This window comes from Cyprinus carpio, chromosome A3 (genome assembly GCF_018340385.1).
Source record: "Cyprinus carpio isolate SPL01 chromosome A3, ASM1834038v1, whole genome shotgun sequence".
Taxonomy (NCBI): Eukaryota; Metazoa; Chordata; class Actinopteri; order Cypriniformes; family Cyprinidae; genus Cyprinus; species Cyprinus carpio.
This window is the reverse complement of record NC_056574.1, coordinates 38910338-38934631: the sequence shown is the minus strand read 5'-3', so window position 1 is coordinate 38934631 and position 24294 is coordinate 38910338. Positions and strand designations below refer to the sequence as shown.

At 39.0% G+C, this 24294-nt stretch overlaps 1 protein-coding gene across 2 annotated transcripts; it reads left to right on the top strand.

The window, feature by feature from the left end:
• Positions 1-4765: 4765 nt before the first annotated feature.
• LOC109103268 (gastrula zinc finger protein XlCGF7.1-like) lies at positions 4766-21086 on the top strand. 2 transcript variants are annotated; one of them, XM_042732077.1, is made up of 3 exons: positions 4766-4895; positions 10397-10537; positions 18225-21086. In XM_042732077.1, the coding sequence occupies exons 2-3, from the start codon at positions 10453-10455 to the stop codon at positions 18968-18970; spliced, it is 831 nt and encodes a 276-aa protein (XP_042588011.1). In that variant the 5' UTR covers positions 4766-4895; positions 10397-10452; the 3' UTR covers positions 18971-21086. The 2 variants fall into 2 exon arrangements, with proteins under 2 accessions (XP_042588011.1, XP_042588017.1); XM_042732083.1 differs by lacking the exon at positions 4766-4895 and having other exon boundaries at positions 8963-10537.
• The last annotated feature ends 3208 nt before the right edge of the window (positions 21087-24294 follow it).

The window sequence follows — 24294 nt, the reverse complement described above, 5'->3', positions numbered from 1 at the left end:
CTGCGATTTTGGCTAAATATATGGGAAACTCACAGACTCAACGCGGCGACACTTAGTCAATACTGTAGTTGCATACATAACTGACAAAGAAGGGTAAGGCAAAATGTAATCTGCAAGACTGTTATTAGCTCTCGAGCAGGGCACCCGATCACTCGAGAGCTATATTCAAGAGTATTTAGCTCTTGCGTGTTTTTCTGACCTGCCGGACTGTGTGCTTATAGACTTCTTTTGTGAGGGCATTACTCAGCCGCTCAAATCCCGACTAATCCGTGAAGGTCCCCGCACATCTCTCAGTCAGTTTATGGACTATGCTTTGTTGTGTGTTGGCTCTTCATTCACTGTAGGTGTCGCGGAGGAGGAATGTGACACCGCACTCACTCATGGTATGGCAGCCACACTAGAGCACGAGCACAAAATGGTGGCAACAGCTGAGCCTGATTGCAAGATGGGCGCCAGCCCGGCGCCTCTGCACAAGATGGCCGCCAGCCCGGCGCCTCTGCACAAGATGGCCGCCAGCCCAGCACCACTGCACAAGATGGCCACCAATCCTGCGTTCAAGTAAAACCACAGTTAAACTTCATGAGTCAAGTCAAGTTACGGTTGATCTTCAAGAGCAAAGTCAAGTCACCGTTGATTTTTATGAGCCCAGTCAAATCACTACCGAGCTTCCAGAGCTTCATCATATCACAGCTGATCTGCCAGAGTCTTGTCACGTCACAGCTGATCTGCCCGAGCCTCTTCACGTCTTAGCTGACCTTCCCGAGCCTCGTCTCGTCACAGCTGATCATCCAGAGCCTCGCCTCATCCTGTCTGTTGCACTCAGATATTTAAGGTCAGTCCTTTGGTATCCCAGTCTGGGTTCCAGTGTGAGGGATACACCGCTGGTATCTGCACGCGCAGCTGGTATCCCCAAACCCACTAACTCTAACCCTTCTGTTCCTGAACTAACTCTCCTGTCTGAAGCTCTTCCCATGATAGGGATCGCTTTATGTTGCGTTTGGGCTGCGAACACCACTACTGAAACTCTAGAGGTGGTGGCACCCAGCAATGTTCTCTCAGCCTGTTGTGTTGCTGTCAGGGAGACTGTTACTGCTGTGGAACCTCCAGAGGTGGCGGCAACTGCTGCAGAACCTTCGGAGGTGTCAGTAGTATCCATCCATGAACGCTCGTCGTGTCCTGTCACCGCTACAGAGGCCGTCTATGAACTCATTGCCTGTCCTGTCACGCCCACGGAGGCCGTCCATGAACTCACCGCCTGTCCGGTCACGGCTATGGAGGCCGTTTGGGAACTCTCTAACCACCTCATCACGGCCACGGAGGCTGCCATTAACCTGTTTATGTTCTCTGTTTCAGTTCCACCTGACCAGACTTGCTCTCCTGTGCCGCCGACTCCACTGTGGTGGTCCTCTGCTCCGCCCTGGTGGGCTTCTGTCTCGTCTGCTGGGCTGTGGTGGTCCTCTGCTCTGCCCTGGTGGGCTTCTGTCTCGTCTGCTGGGCTGTGGTGGTCCTCTGCTCTGCCCTGGTGGGCTTCTGTCTCATCTGCTCTGCTGTGGTGGTCCTCTGCTCCACCCTAGTGGGCTCCAGCTCCACCTGCTCCGCCCTGGTTGGCTCCAGCTCCACCTGCTCCGCCCTGGTGGGCTTCTGTCTCATCTGCTTGGCTGTGGTGGTCCTCTGCTCCGCCCTGGTGGGCTTCTGTCTCGCCTGCTCGGCTGTGGTGGTCCTCTGCTCGGTCGTGGTGGGCTTCTGTTGTGGTGGTCCTCTTGTGGTGGTTGTTTGGTTTGTGTTTGGTGTGTTCTGTTTTGTTTTCTCGGCTGTGGTGGTCCTCTGCTCCGCCCTGGTGGGCTTCTGTCTCATCTGCTCGGCTGTGGTGGTCCTCTGCTCCGCCCTGGTGGGCTTCTGTCTCATCTGCTCAGCTGTGGTGGTCCTCTGCTCCACCCTAGTGGGCTCCAGCTCCACCTGCTCCGCCCTGGTGGGCTCCAGCTCCACCTGCTCCGCCCTGGTGGGCTTCTGTCTCATCTGCTTGGCTGTGGTGGTCCCCTGCTCAGCCCTGCTCCGCCCTGGTGGGCTCCAGCTCCGCCCTGGTGGGCTTCTATCCCATCTGCTCAGCTGTGGGTGCCTTGTCTTTTTCTGGCTTGAGTTCTTGTTTTGTTCTTTGGATGTTTTCCATTCCAGACTCTTGCCACTTCATCCTGGACTCCATTTCCCATAATCCTTTGCCAGGACTCCTCATCAATTGCAATCACCTGTCTCTCATCACCTCATCAGTCTTGCACTATAAAGGTTGCACACATCCACATACACTTAGCTGATTATTGTTTAGCCTCTACCCTGTTCCCTGTATCCGTGCTTCTTTGCTTTGCTTTGCCTTGCCTTGCCTTGCCTTCTCGTTTTTGACCTTGGACTGTTTATCTGGTTTATGATTGTTTTGCTGCCTGCCCTGACCTTTGCCTGTTCACGGATTCCTCTTTGTCTTTGCCTGGGACATTATTGTTTGCTGGTACTGGACTCTGCCTGTTTGACCACTCTCTATAATAAAGCCTGCATTTGGATCCTCAACTCGGTTGTCATGACGCCTCCATCGTAACACTTAGCATGTAAAAGAACAGAGTACTTTTGGTCTGTCAAGAGGAGAGGATCTTCCTTTTGTCAGACCATTTGATTTACAAGTATCATATGGTTTTGAAGATCCATATTTGTATATTGTATATACATTGAGGATCTTAAATCAACTTCTGATGTTGTAAAGCCCATAAGCTACAACAGTTGTTCCCGTGAATGTATTTACAAACTCAGTCAATTGAATTGATACCTGACTGCTTTTTGTTGCTTTTGGCCATGTTCAGTGTAAGAAAAAGTCTAAGAATGTTTAGAAGTTTATGTGGGTTGCAAACATTTGAACCAAGTCATTGTTTTTATATTTGATATTTTGCATTATACACTGTTTTATATGCACTTGTTTCTTATTTGTCTGAACAGAAGAGTTTATGAAGTTCTATGATGTAAAAAATGTTAACATTTACTGTAGTGTGAAAAAAAAAATCCACTATAGTGGCATGACAATGTATCAAGTTTTATGAAATGTTTTTTTTTTTTTTTTATTATTGCAATATTAAATGCCTTTTATTTCTGAAAAGGTTAGTTGAAAAAAATGACATTTTCTAAAAAACTTTTCTAAATGTTTATTTTCACACAGATTAATACAAAAAATGTACAGTAAAATAAGCCATTGTACAATAGATTTAACACTCCTGAAATGTATATATGACTCCCTCCATTTTAGAGTTAAAATAATACTTTTTACATTATGAAATATGTACATTACTCAAAGAGTACATTTTAACACCATAAGAGTTTATTTGTACTCTGTGCGTAATGTACATATTTCACACTTTAAAAAGTGTTATTTTAACTATAAAACGGAGAGAGTCATATATACATTTCAGGAGTGTTAAATTTGACTCAAATTGAGTTCATTGTACACTGGCTTTTTGTTGTGTGCTTTCTTCAAACCTGCTGTTGTTTTTTTTTGTTTTGTTTTGTTTTTTGGCCCCTGACTAAATTGTATCCTGCCTTTTCACTTAATCTTAAGTCAAAATCTAGATCAAAATCATCTAGGGCTGAAATCTTAATGAATTTAGAAAATCAAAATCATCACAATTTAGTTCTGAATCGAAAACAAGGATTAATTGTTTTGACCATTTTGGGCTGTTTTTTTGTTTCTTTTTCAAAGTAACCCATAGTATTCACCAGCATGTGTGTTTCTCTCTGTTGCTGATCGTGACGATGATGCTGGGAATGAACCTGGACTGAAACTTCTGATGCAGACGGTAGTGTAAATAGTCCATTCTGCTACATGTCTAGGTGTTTTCAGCAGAGGAGGGAAGATCTGTGTGGTCATGTTGCTCAAGAATTTTTAAACAAATGGTCAACAGCATTGTTTTTCAGTTGAAACTGGGTTTCCCCGGTTGCCAGTGTTGATGTGTTTTCCTGGTCAGTGGTTGTTCCTGTTCCTCCAGGTACTTCAAACCTACGCTTGGTGCCTTGCTGAAGACATTCATTGCAGGGCCACCTTCATTTTGTCAAAACGATTGGGAGGAGGGGTGTTTTGTGATACTTGGAGCCATTTTCAGTGACATCCCCTCTTGAAAATCCAACAAATCTTTTAATAGATTGAGTTGAAATCTCATTGTAGGAAAGGTTCTCTTTTTCTACTGTTTTTTGTGGAATAATAAAAATCTGTCCACAAAGTAGTGCACTCTTCAAGTTCCTCACGAGATTTGAGACCTTTGTTATGAATTATAGCCTCGTGTCTGGTCTTGCTGGACGTGGGTCAGTTTCATTGTGGTTCACATTGGCTCATACTTTTTGTTAACCACTTGTAACTAAATGTTTTAATTGGAATTTGGTTATTGATCATATTATGTTTAACATACTTGGCAGCGTAAAGATCAGAGCAGCATTAGGCATTTGTGTTTATGGCAGGGAGGTGATAAACACATCAGACTTAATGGTTATTTAACAATATTCATTGTGCTTTTGTTGAATGCATAAAAACATTTGAAGCTAAATTTATAGAATATAACATATTGTTTTCAAATGTAAAACTAACACATTAATCAACTAATAAAAAAGATATTTGTGGAAAACTGTGACTTGTAAAGTACATAATATTGCACACACACACAGTAATTTACTTATGTATATACTAGTATGTTTTCAGCACATCATTGAACATGTATTTAAATATGTGTCTAACCAAGAATTCAAATATTAATTCCTCCGCCATCTATTTTATCACACGGTGGTTTTAGCTCGTGAACGGGACTTTTATTTTGGAACGGCGGTGTGGCGTCATAAGGCCGCTCCGGCGTCTGTTGTGGTTCAGCTGAAGAAAGGTGAGTGTTTTAAGAGTTTAAAGTGTTTAAGTCAATGCAGACAGTACGGACTGTTTCGTGTGTTTTTAAAGTGATGTAAAATGGCTCAGTGGTTGTCGAAGGTAACATTGTAATAGCTAACTAACAGTAATGAACGTTATTTTGTTCGAGTACAGCGCTTTGTTCTCGAGTAACAGAAAAGAAGCGTCTCATTTCGCTCCAATCTCGTGATTTCGTTCATCATGAACAAGAATCACAGGCGAGTAGTGATGAGAAACATAGCTTTCTGAAACGAGTCAGTTGAGCCGATAGCTGCGCAAAATGATTCACTGATTCACTCTGACGACACTTCCGGTTCAAAATGAGACGAGAACAACAAACAAACTTAATAATGACTCCTTTAACAAACCAGCTCCCGATGCTTTCATGAAAGTGTCATCTATTAAATGTAAACTACAGATGTTTGAATAAGAACTCGTTAATAATGTAGGGTTATTCGTTTGGTGCAGTGGCGGCTCGTGGGTTTTAAAATAGAGGAGGCACACTAATTGTATTGGTCTGGAATCCCTGCCGATTATTATTATTTGCTTAACCATTTTAAAATGGCTTTTTGGTTGCTTTTAGTCAGAAAACGTAAAGAATACAACACACATACAGCAGGATAATATAATTTCACTTATTTGTCCTATCACTTGAATCAAACATCCATCCCTTCTTAAAGTCTGTGTTAAAACAGAGCTGTCTGTAGTGCTGTTTAATCAAGCGACTGCTGTAGCCTATATCCAGCATAGACGTGTTCTCCTTTATTTATTTATGTATTTATTTTTTACATTTTTTTTATTACAGAACAAAATAACAAGACAAGCTACAAACCCCCCACCCACCCCACCATGCATTCATACCACAACCACAATCATCCACACAGTGTTATGACAAGAAAGCAAAGTAAAACGAAGCACAAAGCAAACAAAGTTAATAACATAAGAAAATGAACAATAAAATAAATCAATACTACTAATCAAAAAATCAATAAACAAAAAACACAATAGAATTGGCAAAACATTTATGCCATAACACATGGCGCACCTTTTATGTACACCTAATATTTATATCTCTAACTCAAATAAGCAGACATTCCATTTATTTTCATGCTCAGTTATTCTGTTATTATTTGTTGCAATAATTGTTTCTAGCATATACTGATAAAACACTCTATTCTTAAAGTGTTTTATACATAAGTTTGATAAAGTTTTAGCTTTAAAAATAAAAATTTTACCCATCAATATAATCATATTCAAAAAGTGTATGCATTTTCCCTCAAAGACACATAACAAAATGTTCTGAGGTGTAATTTGCAAAACAATATCCATAGACCTTAACCATAACTGTATACTGACCCAAAACTTAGCCAAAAATAAAACAAATGCATCAGGTCCTCCTCCTCATCCCCACAGAACCTGCAATAGGGATCCTGTTCTATCTGCCATTTAAGCCGAGATTTTTTTTGTAGCAATAATTTTATAAAACGTTTTAAGTTGAAATATTCTGGAATATGAATCGATTGTAGTTCTATAAATTGTTCTAAAGTAATCTTTCCATAAAATTGGGTCATTAAATTCATCTTCCCAAAACAGGCATGTTCTGTGTGGAAAAAGTGCAGTGCCTGTAATATTTAAATTCCAAATATATATAATTTTATTTATCTTTACACCAGACAACCATTTAAGGCATCTTATTGGTGGGAGACAAACCATTAATTTATTCTTCTTTTCATTTTGCAGTTTCATTTTCCAAGTTTTACGAATTGCAGAAATCAGCTGGTTGAATTGTAACTGATTGAGAGAAATGCTACAAACATTTCTCAAGTTTTCATAAGAAATAAAATCTCCAAGTAAATCTAAAAGGTCATTGACAAAAATTAACCCATTTTTGACACATTCCTCCCACAACAATGGCTTGTCTCCAACCGTAATGTTTGAATTCATCCATAGCAACTGTGTCTGAATGTCTTGAATTGTATCTGGAGGGTGGTACTGGAAATTCAACCAAGCTTTCAGTGCATCCTTGAAGAATGGTGATAACTCTTTTAAACTATTTTGAAATATTTTATCTATATGTATTACTTTTAATTGGTAAAAATGAAATATATTATTCGGAGAAAAAGGAAAAAAAGGCTGAATATAATCTCTGGCTTGTGATCCATTGTTTGTTGTGATAAATTTTAGCAACCCAGGAGGCTTTCAAGGAACAATCCATCATTAGAAGATTTTTCAAATTCAATCCACCGTTATCATAAGAATTATATAAATACTGCCTTTTAATTTTATCTTGTTTATTGTTCCATATAAATTTGAACATTTTATACTAGGTGAAGGAAGAAGCATTAGTAAGTGGGTAAATTGTGGAATTACTAATGTATTAATCAAAGTTACTTTTCCTTGAATTGTCAGAGTGTTCCCCCTCCAAGGTTGTAAAATTCTATCTGCCTTTTCCATCCTTCTCTCATAATTGAATTTAACAATTTCTTTAAAGTTGTCAGGTAGATGAATCCCTAGTAAATTAACGTCTCCATTAATCCATTTAACAGGAACGGAACTGTTTAAAATAAAATTTGTGTCTTTTAATGTCCCAATTCTCAGAATGTTACATTTCGCAAAATTAGGTTTCAAACCAGAATTTTTTGAAAAAGTATTTAATTCCCTTATTAGTCCTTCCAAAGTGGATTGTGTTGGTTTTATAAAAAAGATTGCATCATCAGGATACATTGTTAGCTTAATCTCTTTACCGTTTGGAAATAGACCTGATATATCTGGATTGTTCCTAATTTTAATAGCCAGAATTTCAATACATAAAATAAAGAGATATGGTGACAAAGGACACCCTTGACGGACTCCTTGCGTTAATAAAAATGTGTCTGATATATGACCGTTATTAATCACTCGACTAACTGGATGATTATAAAGAGTTTCAAACCACTGTATTAAGTTTTTCCCAAAATTAAAAAAGCTAAGACATTGTTTTATGAACTTCCATTGAATTTTATCAAACGCCTTTTCGAAATCAGCAATAAACAATAATCCTGGCTCCTGATGGTTCTCATAAAAATGTATAGTGTCCAGTATTTGTCTCAAGTTATCTCCTATAAATCTCCCCTTAATAAAACCTGCTTGATTGTTGTTTATAACATCTCCAATTATATTTTTTATTCTTAAAGCAATACATTTAGATAAAATACGAGTATCACAACAGAGCAGGGGTCAATGGACGCCAATTTTTAAAACCCATTTTGGATCTTTATATTTCCCATCAGGATTTTGTTTTAAGAGTATTGAGATAACTCCCTCTCTTTGTGAATTAGATAAAATACCTTGTTTAAATGAAAAGTTGAAAGATTCTAATAAGGGTTTTTTAATTTTTGTAAAAAAAATCGTATACATCTTGATAGGAATTCCATCGATACCAGGAGATTTACCAGATGAAAATGAATTAATTGCCTCCAATAACTCCTGCTCTGTTATTTCGCCTTTACAGCTTAATTGCTGCGAAGTAGAAAGCACAGAGACATTATTCAAAGGGAAATTTTGCTCAGTCACACCATTTAGGTACTCCAATATTGCATCGTTAGAATATAGAGTTTTAAAATATTCACATTCTTCCTGCAATATTTCTTGTGGATTTGTGACTAAGACATCATTTCTGTATAAACTTATGATATTCTTTTTAACGGAATTTCTTTGATTTAACCGTAAAAAGTGCGCCGTACACTTCTCTCCCTTCTCCATCCAAGCAGCGTGTGACCTAACCATAACTCCGTTTACCCGTTCATGATAAAGACTCTCCAATTTATCTTGTTTTCTTTTAATTTATATTTCTGTTTCAGTAGCGTAACTTCTATCTAATAATTTTTGTAGCTCATTTATTTCATCAAGAAGTTCTTGTTCCTGTTTTAGGTTTCTTTTTTTCTTAATTGATCCAATCTTAATCGCATGTCCTCTAAAAGAACATTTAAAGGCTTCCCAAACATTATGTGGACTAGAGGAGTTTTCATTATCTTCAAAAAATTCTTTGATAAATCTCCTTAGAAACGATACATTGAATTTCCAGTAACCCCGTCCTCTGGAACATTGCCGATTGTCAATCAGCAATGTAACCAGACTATGATCAGATCTCAAACAGTCACCAATATAACAGTTTAATACTTTAGGAACCAATGAGAAAGAAATAAGAAAATAATCAATTCTACTGGCCTGTTTTCCTCTACGCCATGTATACCTCGTAGTATCTTTATTTAGCAAACGCCAGATATCAACCAGATCTAATGATGCAGCCATTTCTTGAATTTCCCTAAGTGCATGGGGATGATTATTAAATTTATGCAGACCACTACGATCCTTATTTGTATCTAAAACTGTATTAAAATCCCCAGTTATTATAATTTGATTAGATTGTAATGAGTTTAGATATGTGTTAATTTCACCGAAAAATAACGGACTGTCCTCATTAGGAGTGTAAATATTTAATAAAATAATATGCAAGTTATTGATCATTATATCTATTACAATCCATCTACCCTCCTTATCTGTAAATACGGAGTGCAGTGTATAATCTACCTTATTTTTAAACAAAATCATAACACCCCTACTGCTTGCTAGACTAAAGTATATGTCCCCTCCCCATTCAGATCTCCATTTTAACTCATTTCCTGAATTAGAATGCGTTTCCTGCATACAAACAATCTGAATGTCGCTTTTATCATTTAACCAAATAAAAATTTCATTCCTTTTAGAGATATTTGCTAAACCATTACAATTAAATGAAGAAATTCCTATAGGCTTTTTTTTAATTTTCCATTTAAATCTTTATCAATATAATATAGTGCCCCAACAAAATAAACTCTTTCCACACATACACACATACCAACACACAGCACAAACCAGAAAACCAACATACCAAGTACAATTTTTAATTTGTATAAATACTGTTTGAATGACAGCTTGGTATTCTGTTGGCCATCAAATATTCAATATCGCTGCTCATCAGCGCGAGACGTTCAAACTAATATCACATAATTCACGTAATATCATATCATTCATAATTTAATTTATTTATTTAATTTATAATTCATGTCTCTGTGATGATTGGCTGATATCAGAAGGGAGGCTAGCCTCCTCTACGAGGTTTCTTTTCTCAACACTCATCAGCGCTGAAAGTGAACACTCGATGCTGATTGGCTAATTTTTTTTATAGAAAAGCGGCGCTTTCCAACTTCAGTTACATGTTATGTTTACATACAAAATACACATTCTGAGGATGAACTGAAATTAATTGTGAATTTTATTAACATTAAATAGTCCTCCCATTTTCACCTCAAAATTTTGGGGAGCTGTACCTCCCCTGACGAGCCACCACTAGTCAGGTCACCTAAGACCAGTTCTCTATCACTCTTTGACTCTCTTATCAGTGCACTGGTTACTGAAACAGATGTAGTTTGGGTTTATTTTCTCTCATCTTAAACTTTACAGCGTGTCCAAACACACAGAGAAACTCCTGCTGAAGCACGTGACACACTTTTATAAAGATGGCATTTATCAAAGTGGAGACTGAAGAGCTGAAGATTGAAGAAGTATTAAGAGTCAAACAAGAAGAAACTGAGGAACAAACAGGTTGGTTTTCTTTCTCAAAGCTGCACTCACTCATTTACAATGAGCTCAGAAGATTTAACTGTTGTTAATAACTGGTTGACCGTTAACCGACCGATTAATACAATCAGTTTAAAAAGTCATTTATTTATTTTCAGTCATTTATCAAAATATTAAAAAAAGGTTTGCTGCATGGTTAAAAATGCTACGCGTGTAAACTAATTGTGTTTTTTTAGAGAGAGGAAAAAAGTACCGGGGGGGGGGGGAAAAAGTACCGTATTGACCCGAATATAAGACGATGTTTTTTTTCTCGGGAATACATCTGAAAAAATGCGGTCGTCTTATAGTCAGGGTCTATACTTTGACATGTCAGTGATAACCAAAACAATAGGTGGCGCCAAAAACACGTAAAACGAGTGTGCCATGAAATACGTAATGTAATGTGTGTTGTAAAGATCTCGAGTGAAAACAAAAGAAAATGAAAAGCTTACAGCGGCAATCATGTTAGCATGATGTGAACAAACTTCCTCTGTAAGTGATTTTAAAACGTAAGACAGTACCCAGATTTGAAGACTACAATAAGATTTCACTTCTACTGTTAAATTTTTTTGGTAGGCTACTATGAGATGGATGGACTAAATGTTATAGGCAGGGGTGCACATAAGTGGTCCGCAGGTCCGCATGAGCGACCAAAATAAAAAATGTGCTATATAAATAAGTTCTGAGAGTGCATTTGCGTACTGACATGGTTGACAGCTGTTAATACACAATTACCATCTTAGATAGACAAACTGTAATATATAAGATTTCTTTTCAAACTGAAAGCATGAATCTAGGCTATCCCATGCCGTTTTACAAAGCACAATGCAAAACTGTGACATTCATTCACTGACGCTCTTTAATCAGCAGCGGCGCTAAATCCGGACGCGCATATACTTACTTGCCGGCAACCCGCCAAAATAAAAGCCTACTGATTTTAAGTTTGAAAATGATGAAAATGCTTTTATTATTTATTTTTAGACGCTTTTATCCAAAGCGACTTACAATTGGGGAATACATAAAGCGATTCTTTTTAAAGAGGCAAACAAAGAAAGTAGTAGTAAATATTAGCGTTTTATTTTTAAGTTTACTTTAAAATAATTGTATTTGTATTTAATACTAAGCATATAGGTTTAATTTGGGTTTTTTGTATTTGTTTTTTTTTTAATAATATTATCACACATTATTATTTTATTTTAAAAAAACTAAACAAATAATTTTGAATAATATTATGATTGTTATTTTTTTTTTTTGTTGAAGTATATGTATTTTTTTTTTTTGTTCTGCCCTTCGTAAGCAATAGAAGATACTTGTATGTTTCCCGAAACACAAATTAAGTACAATTTACCTTGATCTTCAAATTCCAAAAGTTTTCACCCCCCAGCTCTTAATGCATTTTGTTTCCTTCTGGCGCATCAGTGAATGTTTGAACCTTTTTTAATAGTTGTGTTTAAGTGCCTCAATTGCTCTCAGTGTGAAAAGATGTATCTCAAAATCATACAGTCACTGCTGGAAAGGGTTCAAATATGCAAAGATGCTGGAAAACTGAAGAATCTGCAGGACCTTAAAGATTTTTCTGAAGAACAGTTCTCAGTTCAACTGTTCAGAACAAAAAAAGGGACTCATGCACAACCATCACAAAACAGAAAGACAGTCGTGGATCATCAGGTAACCACACACAGTATTAAGAACCAAGGGTTCACAAACTTTTGAATGGGGTTATTTTAATAATTTCAGCATTTTTTTTTTTTTTTTTTTTTTTTGGTCTTGTGGACTAAATGGAAACATCTTTTATGTACAATATCTTACTCAGGACAGAACTAAATAAAAAATAACATGCATTTAGTATGATCTCTCTTATTTTTTGAAAATTATTCACATTTTCACTGATTCTGCAAGGGGTGCCCAAACTTTCGAGCCCCACTGTATGTTAATGAATTGTGTACTTAAAAAAATAATAATAATAATAACATGATTCCCAATTTTTCCCATTATTTTCTAGTAATTTTACAGTCCTTATATTTTTGTTTCAGTGTTGTAGTGGGAAATTAATTCATTTCATTTTGCCTGTGTAGCAGATTTGTCATGTGATTAGATTAGATTAATTTATTGTTAATGCAAAAGAAGAAGTGAAGTGACATACAGCCAGGGTTTTTCCTGGGTCAAAACTGGTCTTCGGTGGTGGCTGACCGACATGGTCATCCACACACAGCAAAGAGTACCCTAGTACCCACATGATCCACAAGCCCAATATTGAAAATAAATGTTAAATTTAAAATAAATACAAAGAAACGGTTTGTGATTTTTTTTTTTTTTTTTTTTCTTATCCTATTATTCATGAAAAAAACGATCACTGTCAGGCTAGATAATAAAAGAAAGCGATTACAACTTATTTTACATGTAAACATCATCGATACCAAAGTATATTTGAAATGTCAAAGGTATCACAATTTATCTATTTGCAAATTATGCAATATATAATTCACCATATAAAATTTAATAATATTAGCAGCTAGCTGGCAACAGCTTGCTTTGTGCTCTGATCTAGTTTCATCTCACTCCAGTCTAACTTTAAACTAAATGATTTTATAGCTAATTTACTACACATTGTCATAGGCCTATACATACTGGTATTATTAAGGCTAGATTTTACTAAACACTCTTGCTAAATGGGGTAAGCACACTTACTTTCTCATTTCAGATGTGTATGTTCCCATATGCTTCCATAATTTGTTATACACCGATTCAGACACTGAGGGGCAGACCAACTGCTTTAACCATTCATTATAATGAATCGGCTCAAAGGAGTCATTAGTTCGCGATTCGGACTTTAGCGGACGTGTTGTGTGGGAATCCTGGCTGTTAGGACATCGCGAAAGATTTGTCAACACACACACAAAACACTTCATAACTGGATTTTTTTTTTTTTTTTTTTTTGCATTTATTTAAATGTTTATCAGTTGCATGTGTGGAATGCTTGTCACAAGTTGTAAGAGAAGATAAGGCAACTTTTTTTTGACTGCAATTCACACCCAGCGGTAATTCAGCAAAAATATTCTCCGAATGCACCACGTGAAACATGGATTCAGTCTTCCGAGCTTTAGGATAGTTTGATTTTGATGCGAGGGAGAGAGCAAAGACAGAACTGAAGACGGAGAGTGCGCGCGCGGGGGAGGGGCGCTGTGCTCGTTCTCTCTGTCACTCCGTCTGTAGCCTGCTTCACTCACAAAACACAATTACACATCAAAAAAGGCTTTGGCGGGACAAAAAATCGTTTTGGTGGCCGCCAAAAAAATTTCAATGTAGGAAAAACCCTGCATACAGCCAAGTATGGTGACCCATACTCAGAATTCGTGCTCTGCATTTAACCCATCCAAAGTGAACACACACAGCAGTGAACACACACCCGGAGCAGTGGGTATCATTTATGCTGCGGAGTCTGGGGAGCAGTTGGGGGTTCAGTGCCTTGCTCAAGGGCACCTCAGTCGTGGTATTGCCGGCCCGAGACTCGAACCCACAACCTTAGGGTTAGGAGTCAAACTCTCTAACCAAAAGTATTGTAACAGTATTAATTTAAAAGGTGCAGGATCTTATAAAAATAAATATATAAAACAATAGGACAATGTGATAAAAAGATACAATATGATGCAATGGCATAGAAGCTGAGGTCTGGGTTGCGGTGACCCTATGTACAAGTAGTGCAGTGGAAATGTAAACGAGTTGTGCAATCAATAGTGCAGTTGAAATGTAAAAACAGTAGTGCAGAAGTACAGTTGAAATGTAAACCAACGAGGAACAGTTGAAAAAAAAACTATTTGCATCTATGCAATGTTCAGTGGTATTGTGATCAAGAAAGACACAGAGTCTATGTAGATTGTTTGGCAGTGTTCAGTTCACCAATGGCTCTGGGGTAGAAGCTGTTTTTGAGTCTGTTTGTCCGTGATGTGACAGACCTGAAACGTCTACCAGACTGTAGCCGGTCAAACAGATAATGTCCAGGGTAGGATGGGTCTTTAAGTATGTTGGCTGCTCTACTGAGGCAGCAAAAGCTGAATAAGACCTCCAGAGAGGGCAGCGGGCAGCCGATGATCTTCTGGGCTGTCCTGATGATTCTCTGAAGAGGTCTCCTGTCTGCTGCTGAGCAGCTGGCATACCACACAGAGATGCAGCACGTCAGCACACTCTCGATGGAGTGGTGATAGAAGGACACCAGCAGTTTCTCTTGCAGGTGGTTCTGCTTGAGGATTCTGAAGAAGTGGAGTCTCTGCTGTGCCTTCTTAACCGCTGTGGTGGTGTTGGTAGTCCATGAGAGATCTGAAGAGATGTGTGTACCCAGGAACTTGAAAACAGGGACCCTTTCCACACAGTCCCCATTGATGTTTAGTGGTGTGGGGGCTGTACTGCTCTTACAGAAGGTTTTTTTTTTTTTTACTGCTTTTACAGAAGTTCTTTTGTTTTTAAAGAGTTCAGTATGAGACTGTTCTCTGAACACTACTCTGTCAGTCTTTGGACTTCGTTCCTGTAGGAAGTCTCATCATCCCCTGAGATAAGTCCAACCACGGTTGTGTCATCCGCAAACTTAATGGTGTTGGTGGGGTAAGTGGGAGCATAGTCGTGTGAGTAGAGCAGGGATAGGAAACTCCGGTCCTGGAGGGCCACTATCCTGCAGAGTTTAGCTTCAGCCCTCATAAAAACTCACCTGCCTGTATCTATCTAGTAATCCCGAAAACACTGATTGCCTTGTTCAGGTGTGTTTAATTAGGGTTGGAGCTAAACTCTGCAGGACAGTGGCCCTCCAGGACCGAATATCCCTGGTGTAGAGGATGTAGAGAAGGGGGCTCAGCACACAGCCCTGTGGGGCGCCAGTGCTGAGTGTGAGGGTGGAGGAGAGGTGGGGGCGGTTAGTAAGAAAGTCCTTGATCCAGTGACATATGGGTTGGGGAAAGGCCTAAGTCAGCTAGTTTAGAGATCAGTCTGCCCAGGATGACAGTGTTACAGGCAGAGCTGAAGTCTATAAAGAGCATCCTCACATAGCTCCCTTGGTGTTCAAGGTGGGTCAGAGCTGAGTGAAGAGCAGTGGAGATAGCATCTTCTGTAGACCTGTTTGCTCTGTAGACAAACTGGTATGGATCAAAGGTGGGTGGAAGACTGGCTTTGATATACTGTAGGACCAGCCTCTCAAAGCACTTAGTGATGACTGGAGTGAGTGCGACTGGATGGTAGTCGGTGAGGCAGGTTATGGCAGTCTTTTTTGACAGTGGGATGATTGTGGCAGACTTCAGGCAGAATGGGACGATGGATTTAGACAGAGACAGGTTGAAGCTCTTTGTAAACACCCCAGAGAGCTGGACTGCACATACCTTTAACACCATTCCTGTAACACCATCAGGGCCGGCAGCTTTCCTTGGGTTTACTGCTCTGAGCACACGCCTCACATCATGCTCCTGCAAAGTGAGGGTATGGCTGTTGGAGATTGGTGGAAGTGTTTTGACAGTCTCTGTTGCTTCCAACCTCATAGTGGGCAAAGAAACAGTTGAGTTCCTCTGCCAAGGCAGCATCGCCATTGAAAGTCATGCGGTTGCTGGGTTTGTAACTGGTGATTTGCTGGATGCCCTGCCACACCAGCTGTGGGTTATTGTTAGTGAAGTGGTCCTCAATTCTCCTTTTGTAGGCTGCTTTAGCCCCTCTGATGCCTCTCTTCTGGTTTGCTCTGGCAGTGCTGTATAGGGCTCTGTCACCAGCTCTGAAGGCAGTGTTGATCAGTTGGCAGTGACAGCATTGATTACAGTTTCTTAAGTCAAGAACTCTTTTTTTTTCGAAGCAAAAAGTGCATCTCATGTGCTGCTTCAAGCCTCTTGCATAACAGCAGTCATCGTTCAGATTAATGCACAGCTCAGATTAACTGTACATCATGGATAAGACACTCCATTAAAAATATAAGATAATTATTCCTTCACAAATAAATCTCATTGAGTAGAAGTGTCTAATGTTATATACTCTATACATATTACTATTTTGCAAATGAACGTTTAAATTATTATTGCTTTAAATTATATTGTCCCTGGTTCAGAAGTATTCTTGTAAAAAAAAAAAAAAAAGGGCCAGTGGCTCGGACACACTACAAGTATGATTTCTGCTTTAAAAGTTGCAGTCTAATCCTGATTACATGAAATAAGCTGCTTCCAAGCAGGTTTAAGCTAACGGACCAGTAGCTATGACGGCAACTCCAGGATGAGCTTCGAAGAACCTAACAATCCATCACTCTCTTCTCAGTTGTTTAAAAGTCACTTATCAAAGTTTGATCAAATGTTTGAACACGACTACAGAAACTTTATTAAATGGATTTCATATAAGGCAACAGAGTTTAGTTCACGTTGAATCAGCAGTAGACATATATATAGGAAATGTGTGACCCTGGACCACAAAACCAAACATAAGGGTCAATTTCTCAAAATTAAGATTTATACATCATCTAAAACCTGAATAAATAATATTTCCATTGATGTATGGTTTGTTAGGATAGGACAATATTTGGGAGAGATACAACTATTTGAAAATCTGGAATCTAAAGTGCAAAAAAATCTAAATATTGAGAAAATCGCCTTTGAAGTTGTCAAAATAAAGTTCTTAGCAATGCATATTACTAATCAAAAATAAAATTTTAATATATTTACAGTAGAAAATTTACAAAATATCCTAATGGAACATGATCTTTACTTAATATCCTAATGACTTTTGGCATAAAAGAAAAATCAATAATTTTGACCCATACAAACGTATTTTTGGCTATTGCTACAAATATATCTCAGCGATTTAAGGCTGGTTTTGTAGTCCAGGGTCACATATAAATTTTATTAAAGATAAAAAGATTCTACAAAAACAGGGAGAGAGAAAGATCAATCACTAAACACAGCAATTACATATATATTACTAAAACAAACAAACACAGAGATACCTTTATGACACGAGCGAATGCCACCTTCAATAAGCAGAACGACTCTTACTTACCTGTAGAGGGGCAACCTTAACAAAATGCCAGCCACATGATTTCATCCAACATGCCTCTCTGAAAATAAACTAACATTAGGGTACAGTCCTCCAGCAACAACCTAGCCAACATTTTGTTGGCGACCAAATATGACGCAGGAAAAAAAAAGGGGGCGGTGACTGGAGACACAATTCCTTCTAGTCAATTATATACTCTTTCTGCTGCCCATTGATATGGCAACTGAACAGACTCACCAACCACATGCAGGCAGGAAGAACTTCATTAGACCTGCACAAATAAACTGCTGCAGAAAAAGTTAGGTGCCATGCAAAATACATCAAGTAATTGCATTACTCATCACAAATGCATTGGTGTAAAGAGTACATGTACTTATTCAGAAATGTAGTCAAGTGGAAAGTAAAAAAAGTTGCTATTATCATTGATACTCAGTAAAACTACAATCAACCAAAAAGATACTTAAGTACAGTAAATAATTACATTTACTCAAATACTTTTCAACACTGTTATGAAAAAGCTTTATCAAAGTGATAGAATCCTGAAAATTAATACTTAGAAGATATATGACTACTCGATTGATCTAATATCACTAGAAGAGAAATCTAACCATGAGTAGATGCCAAAAGCAGGTCATGTGTTCAATTTATTTGTCTTGTTTCACCTTAGGTCTGATGACAGTGAAAGAGGAGAGTGAAGCTCTGAACGAAATGGATGAGAAATATAAGCTTGAGAAACAACACAAGTTCATAACTGAAGAAAAACCATTTACTTGCTCACAGGCTGAAAAGACAAGAAGCTGCAAAAAGAAGCATTTTACCTGTCAACAGTGTGAGAAAAGTTTTAAACTAAAAGAAGGCCTTATCAGACACATGAGAACTCACACTGGAGAGAAGCCTTACACGTGCAAACAGTGTGGAAACAGTTTCAGTCTATGTGGAACCCTTAAAGTCCACATGAGAGTTCACACTGGAGAGAAGCCTTACACCTGCCAACAGTGTGGAAAGAGTTTCACTCAAAAATTAAACCTTAACGGACACATGAGAACTCACACTGGAGAGAAACCTTACACCTGCCAACAGTGTGGAAACAGTTTCAATCTATATGGAAACCTTAAAATCCACATGAGAACTCACACTGGAGAAAACCCTTTCACCTGCCAATGGTGTGGAAAGAGTTTCACTCAAAAAATAAACCTTGACAGGCACATGAGAACTCACACCGGAGAGAAGCCTTACACATGCCAACAGTGTGGAAATGGTTTTAATCAAAAAGCACACCTTATCACACACATGAGAACTCACACTGGAGAGAAGCCTTTCACCTGCCAGCAGTGTGGAAATGGTTTTAATCAAAAAGCACACCTTGTCAGGCATGAGAACTCACACCTGAGAGACAGTTTCAATCAGCTTTAAAATCTTAAAGTCCATATGAGAAATCAAAGGCGGCATTTACACGTCATTAACATGTGACCTGTATCTGGAAGTTGTCCACATGCACATTGAAAAGACAAGTGTAAATGAGCTTCTGATCGTAATGTCATCTGATCAGTGCATCCTGGTCCAGAAGTAGTTGAGGACGCATTGTGATCAGATCTCAGAGTAATGTAAACTCAATCCAGCCATCGAGTCTGCATTCGCCAATCGACGTCATGCAAATCCCCGCCCCCTCTCCCGAACTGTCAGAAGAAAGATGGAGGATACCAGGCCGTGGAGCGCTAGTGAGACTCCTACACTTAACTCCGTGTCCACCCCGGACGTGACGGTTGTTGTGCTGCGCTGCAACAGCATGAGGCTCTCCACACTGAACTGTTGCAAATCATTTGTTCTTTGTGTCAGTACCTCATAAACAGATTGAGACAGCAGTTTACTGTCTGGGATTTGTCGTGTCGCGCCACATCCAGTGTAGACCGCATCACTGATGATAGTATTTTGTCACGGTGTAAGACTCATTGCACGGGAAAGAGGGATCTGATCGGTTATCCAGATAGAGAAGTCACTTAATGTTGCCAAGTGTAAACACACCATGTCCTGATTGACTGATGAGCGGATCTGCTTGATCAGATCACGATGATCGCATGTTAATGCCAAGTGTAAACGTAGCCAAACTGGACAATGTGTTTTGTCTAAGAGAACTGTAGAAACCGTTTCACTCTAAAAGGAAGCAATAACAGGCACATGAGAATTCACATTGTAGAGAAAGAGTTTTGATCAACTTAGTGTTATCAAACTTTATTTTTCATTCACAATTACTTCTGTTCATGTGGCAGATGCTTTTATCCAAAGCAAATTACAGTTGAGGAAAACAACAAGCGATTCATCATAAGATGGCAATAAACATGAGAAGTGCCTGTTATACAAGTTTTCAGCCATCGTTCAAAACCATAAATCTAGGACAGGAATATATTAAATAAGGAATAATGTACACCTGCCGGTTGTAATCGCAGAATAACCTCTGACAGGGTGATCAGAACCCCGAAGTGGAGGGGCCTTGTATTACTCTGAAGGGGGTTATTCTGTGATAACAACCTGCTGGATGTACATTATCCCTCTTATTACATGGCTGCTTGCCACATAAGTAAATAATTAGACACAAAATATTGATTTGAGTTAAAATATTTGAATGCAAAGCTTCCGTGACAAAAGCAGTTACTAACAATTGGCAAGTTCAAATTAGACCGCCATTTAAGGGATACGGTGCATTCAATTTCACCACCTAAATAATTAAGGTGATAAAATGTTTTAAAATCTTACCAGTTTGTTAGTTATCTTATAATCCATTACGGCATACAAAACAATCGTCGCAAAATGGCGGCAGCTGGGCTTGTATGAAATGAGAGAGCGACACATCATATTGAATTGAGTTTTAATATATTATTAGCTAACCAAACACAAAGCTTCCATGAATGGAAAATGTTCTTAGCAAGAGTATAGCGGCGACTTCAGTTACCCGGATGAGCTATTAGTTTTTACCGGTTGTTATCGAGGGATAACAGTCCAAGACTGACCAATCAGAATCAAGTATTCCACAGAGCCCTGTAATAAGGGAAAATAAGAGCATAGAAAAAGTGACAAATACTAAAACGTGGATCCACTTAAATTAGGATTAATGAGATTAAGGTTAACCTGTATTGTCTCTTACTGTATTATCAACACAAGGAAGACTCAAGTCTAGCAAAATAAATGTTATTAACAAAAGATAAACAAGAGTAATCAACATCTACTAAATGAATACCATGAATGACAAAGGAATAAAGTGCATAAGATGCAAGTGAGTAAGTTGGGTGTTGCTATGTCAGAGTAATGTTATCTAATGCGAAGATAAACTTGCTTCTCTGAAACTAGCCTTGAGCACGGAGAGCTATAGGTGCTAATCTCGTGGAACACAAAAGGGTCCTAAAATCTGGAAGATGCAGATGAGGCCCTGAAGTAGGTGCATAAGGTTCTTAATCTGGAACACGCAGACAAAAGTACCTTGAAGTGAAGGTTTAACCTTGGAGCTTAAAGGGGGTGCTATTATGCTTTTTTTTTTCACTTTTTTATTTTTTTTTTGTGTTATGTTGCTGTTTGAGCATAAAAAAAGATCTGCAAAGTTATAAAGCTCAAAGTCCAATTCAAAAGGAGATATTTTATTTAACAGAATTCACTTTTCAAAAACTACAACGAACAACTTGTTTGGACTACAACTCATATTTTCTGAGATTTGTGATATCACAAAGATCGACGAATGGGATGAGACGTGGTTGAGCTGCACTAGAGAAGGTAATGAGTGTTATCACTATGTCAGAGACACACTAGCTTTCCCAAGAGAGACGAGCTTACAGTGGTTACAATCATCTGGGTTTAAATTGTGCTCAAATTGATTTGATTTTGACAATATTTACACTGAAGCTCACAGCAGGCAGCTATGATAAGGGGCAAGACATTTCCTGACCAGGCACTGAGTGCTGCCAATCACAGCACACACTGGCCCAGCTAACCAATCACAACACACTGGCCCAGCTAACCAATCACAGCACGCACTGGCCCGGCTAACCAATCACAGCACAGACTGGCCCGGCTAACCAATCACAGCACACACTGGCCCAGCTAACCAATCACAGCACAGACTGTCCCAGCTAACCAATCACAGCACAGACTGTCCCAGCTAACCAATCACAGCACAGACTGTCCCAGCTAACCAATCACAACACACACTGGCCCGGCTAACCAACCACACCACACACTGGCCCGGCTAACCAATCACAGCACACACTGGCCCGGCTAACCAATCACAACACACACTGGCCCGGCTAACCAATCACAACACACACTGGCCCGGCTAACCAATCACAGCACACACTGGCCCAGCTAACGACCGCAACACAACACACACTGGCCCAGCTAACCAATCACAGCACACACTGGCCCAGCTAACCAATCCCAGCACACACACTGGCACAACTATCCAATCACAACACACACTGGCCCGGCTAACCAATCACAGCACATCTGTATTATAGAAAGCGGGGCTTCATTTGATACAGGAACTATTCCAGTCGTTCATGCTAGACTGGGGAGAGAGGTGTTATAATAATGTAAAATATGTGAAAAATCCAACGACAACTGGCAGTGCTACATTTGCTACAAGTGCCTGCACTTCAACGTCTGTCCATCTATCACTGTTCATTATACTTGCTAAATAAGTTGACACAATGTTTACAGTATGTTTACACAGTGTTTTAAATCATGGTGGGTAAGGGCGCTTTTGAAAACGTCTGGCCAATCAATGTCTACTTGCGTCAAGGGTAGTACCAGTTGTGCTGGTTAGACCCTGCTCCGGAGCAGGAGATAATTTGCTTCTCGAAAAAGGCAGTCCGTACTAAAATCCCACCCAGTTCCGGCTGTGCGAAAACGGCAAAAAGTGGGTAGTTCCACAATTAGTTCTGGTACTATGAAAAGGTTCCTGCAGTGTGAAAGGCCCTAATTATATCACTGTCTAATGAAGATTCACAAAAAGTTTTGAAAATGTGGATTTTTTTTAAGTTTCAAAAGCTAGCATTACAACTTTATACAAAAAGCAAGTATTTCAAAGACCAGCATCACATTAACTGTATATAAAAAGCAATAAATGCCCCAGTGTTGTTTGTTTGATTGTTTTACGATTGAGTTCATTTTTCTTGTTAAGTGAGAGAGCAGACAGCTCTCCATGCTTTCGAATCGCTCTCGCTGTACTTTAATGTGATTCAACGATCGATCTGTGCAGTGCTGCCTTAAGTCAAACACACCTAATATGTACTCATAAAAAAGCCAAAACCTTGATATTTTAGACGGTATAGAAATCCTGGCCAGGATGTGTCTGGGAAAAAGAGGAAATATGGTAATCCCTAATGCTGTATAGTAGGTAAGTATTTGATTTTGGACACGGCACAAGACTTGATAGGTCAGATAAAGGAAACATCTGAACTGCATACTTATGGTGTGTGAATAGGGTTGGGAAACACTACTACCCTATGCTCTGTCAGTGTTTCCCAATCCTAGTCCTTTAGTACCTCCAACTCTTTCTCTCTTTTCTGACCCATTTGAGTTTCTGAGGTGTCTGTACTAATTAGCTAATCAGTTAAATCAGGTGGGCTTGATTAGGTAGACATCTAAAATGTACAGTGTGTAGGACCAGGGTTGAGAAACTGCCATATGTGTACTGATCAGTGTTTATATGTTAAGGCTTTGGTTCTGGAGAGCCACTGTCCTGCAAAGTTTAGTTCCAACCCTGATAAAAACTCACATGCCTGTATCTTCCTAGAAATCCTAAAAACACTAATTAGCTTGTTTATTTGTGTTTGATTAGGGTTGGAGTGTTACTGTGCGTTCACACCAGACGTGACTTGCGCGAATAAATCGCGCTATTTGCGCGTAGTTGGACGCTTGAACATTTTGAGTTTAGACGCTTCATTCGCGTGTGAAATTAACTTTACAACTGACGCAAACTCGTGTTATGGGAGGGCTTCTGCCAGTTGAGTTCGCAGCATTTTCAACCACCATTTTTATTCGGATAATTTTCTAAATATTACTGTTATCGTGTCATGAAATGTAGTTTTAAAAGTATTTCAGGCGAGAATGTAGTTGTTTTAAACTCAAATATGCGGTTAATTTATAAAGACGGCGTCTATTTAAAAATGTGTTTCGCCGATTTCGGAGACGAGCTCCACACAATCAGCGGGAGCTCAGTGATCATGTATCCGCCTAGAGCTGTCTCACCTTGGCCAGACCTTCTGACATGTGCCGCTGGCTCTGATGTCTCTTTAGTGGTTCAAGATAAAATATAACTTGTTTGGGTTAAATCTAATCTTTGGTCTTTATTCAGTTAATCTATTAATGTTATATATACAAGCAAGATCCTTTTTATTCCTGTTTCTGTAAAAGTATGAAGAAGTATCACACAGCTCCGGGTATGCGCATACAGCGACGATAAGTTTGTCCTCCATTGTTATTTCGGATTTTCCCTCCGCTCGCTACGTCGTAATCACGTCACTACTAGAGTAAGCCCTGATTTGTTAACGCGGCGCGAAATTGCGCCAAAGTTCAGATTTTTCAAACGCTCAATTCGTGCCACGTCATTCGCGCCGCAGGTTGTCTATTCGCGTCTTTGCATTGACTTAACATTTAAATCACTCGTGCCAGACGCTCTATTCGCGTCTGGTGTGAACGCAGCATTAGTGTTCATTTCGTTAACGAATCCTATGACGAATAATGTTCGTCAA

Excerpts from the sequence above, each read along its gene's own strand:
- LOC109103268 (XM_042732077.1), top strand. The coding sequence starts at position 10,453 with ATGGCATTTATCAAAGTGGAGACTGAAGAGCTGAAGATTGAAGAAGTA. Across the intron at positions 10,538-18,224 it reads AGAAACTGAGGAACAAACAG|GTCTGATGACAGTGAAAGAG; the intron begins GTTGGTTTTCTT and ends GTTTCACCTTAG.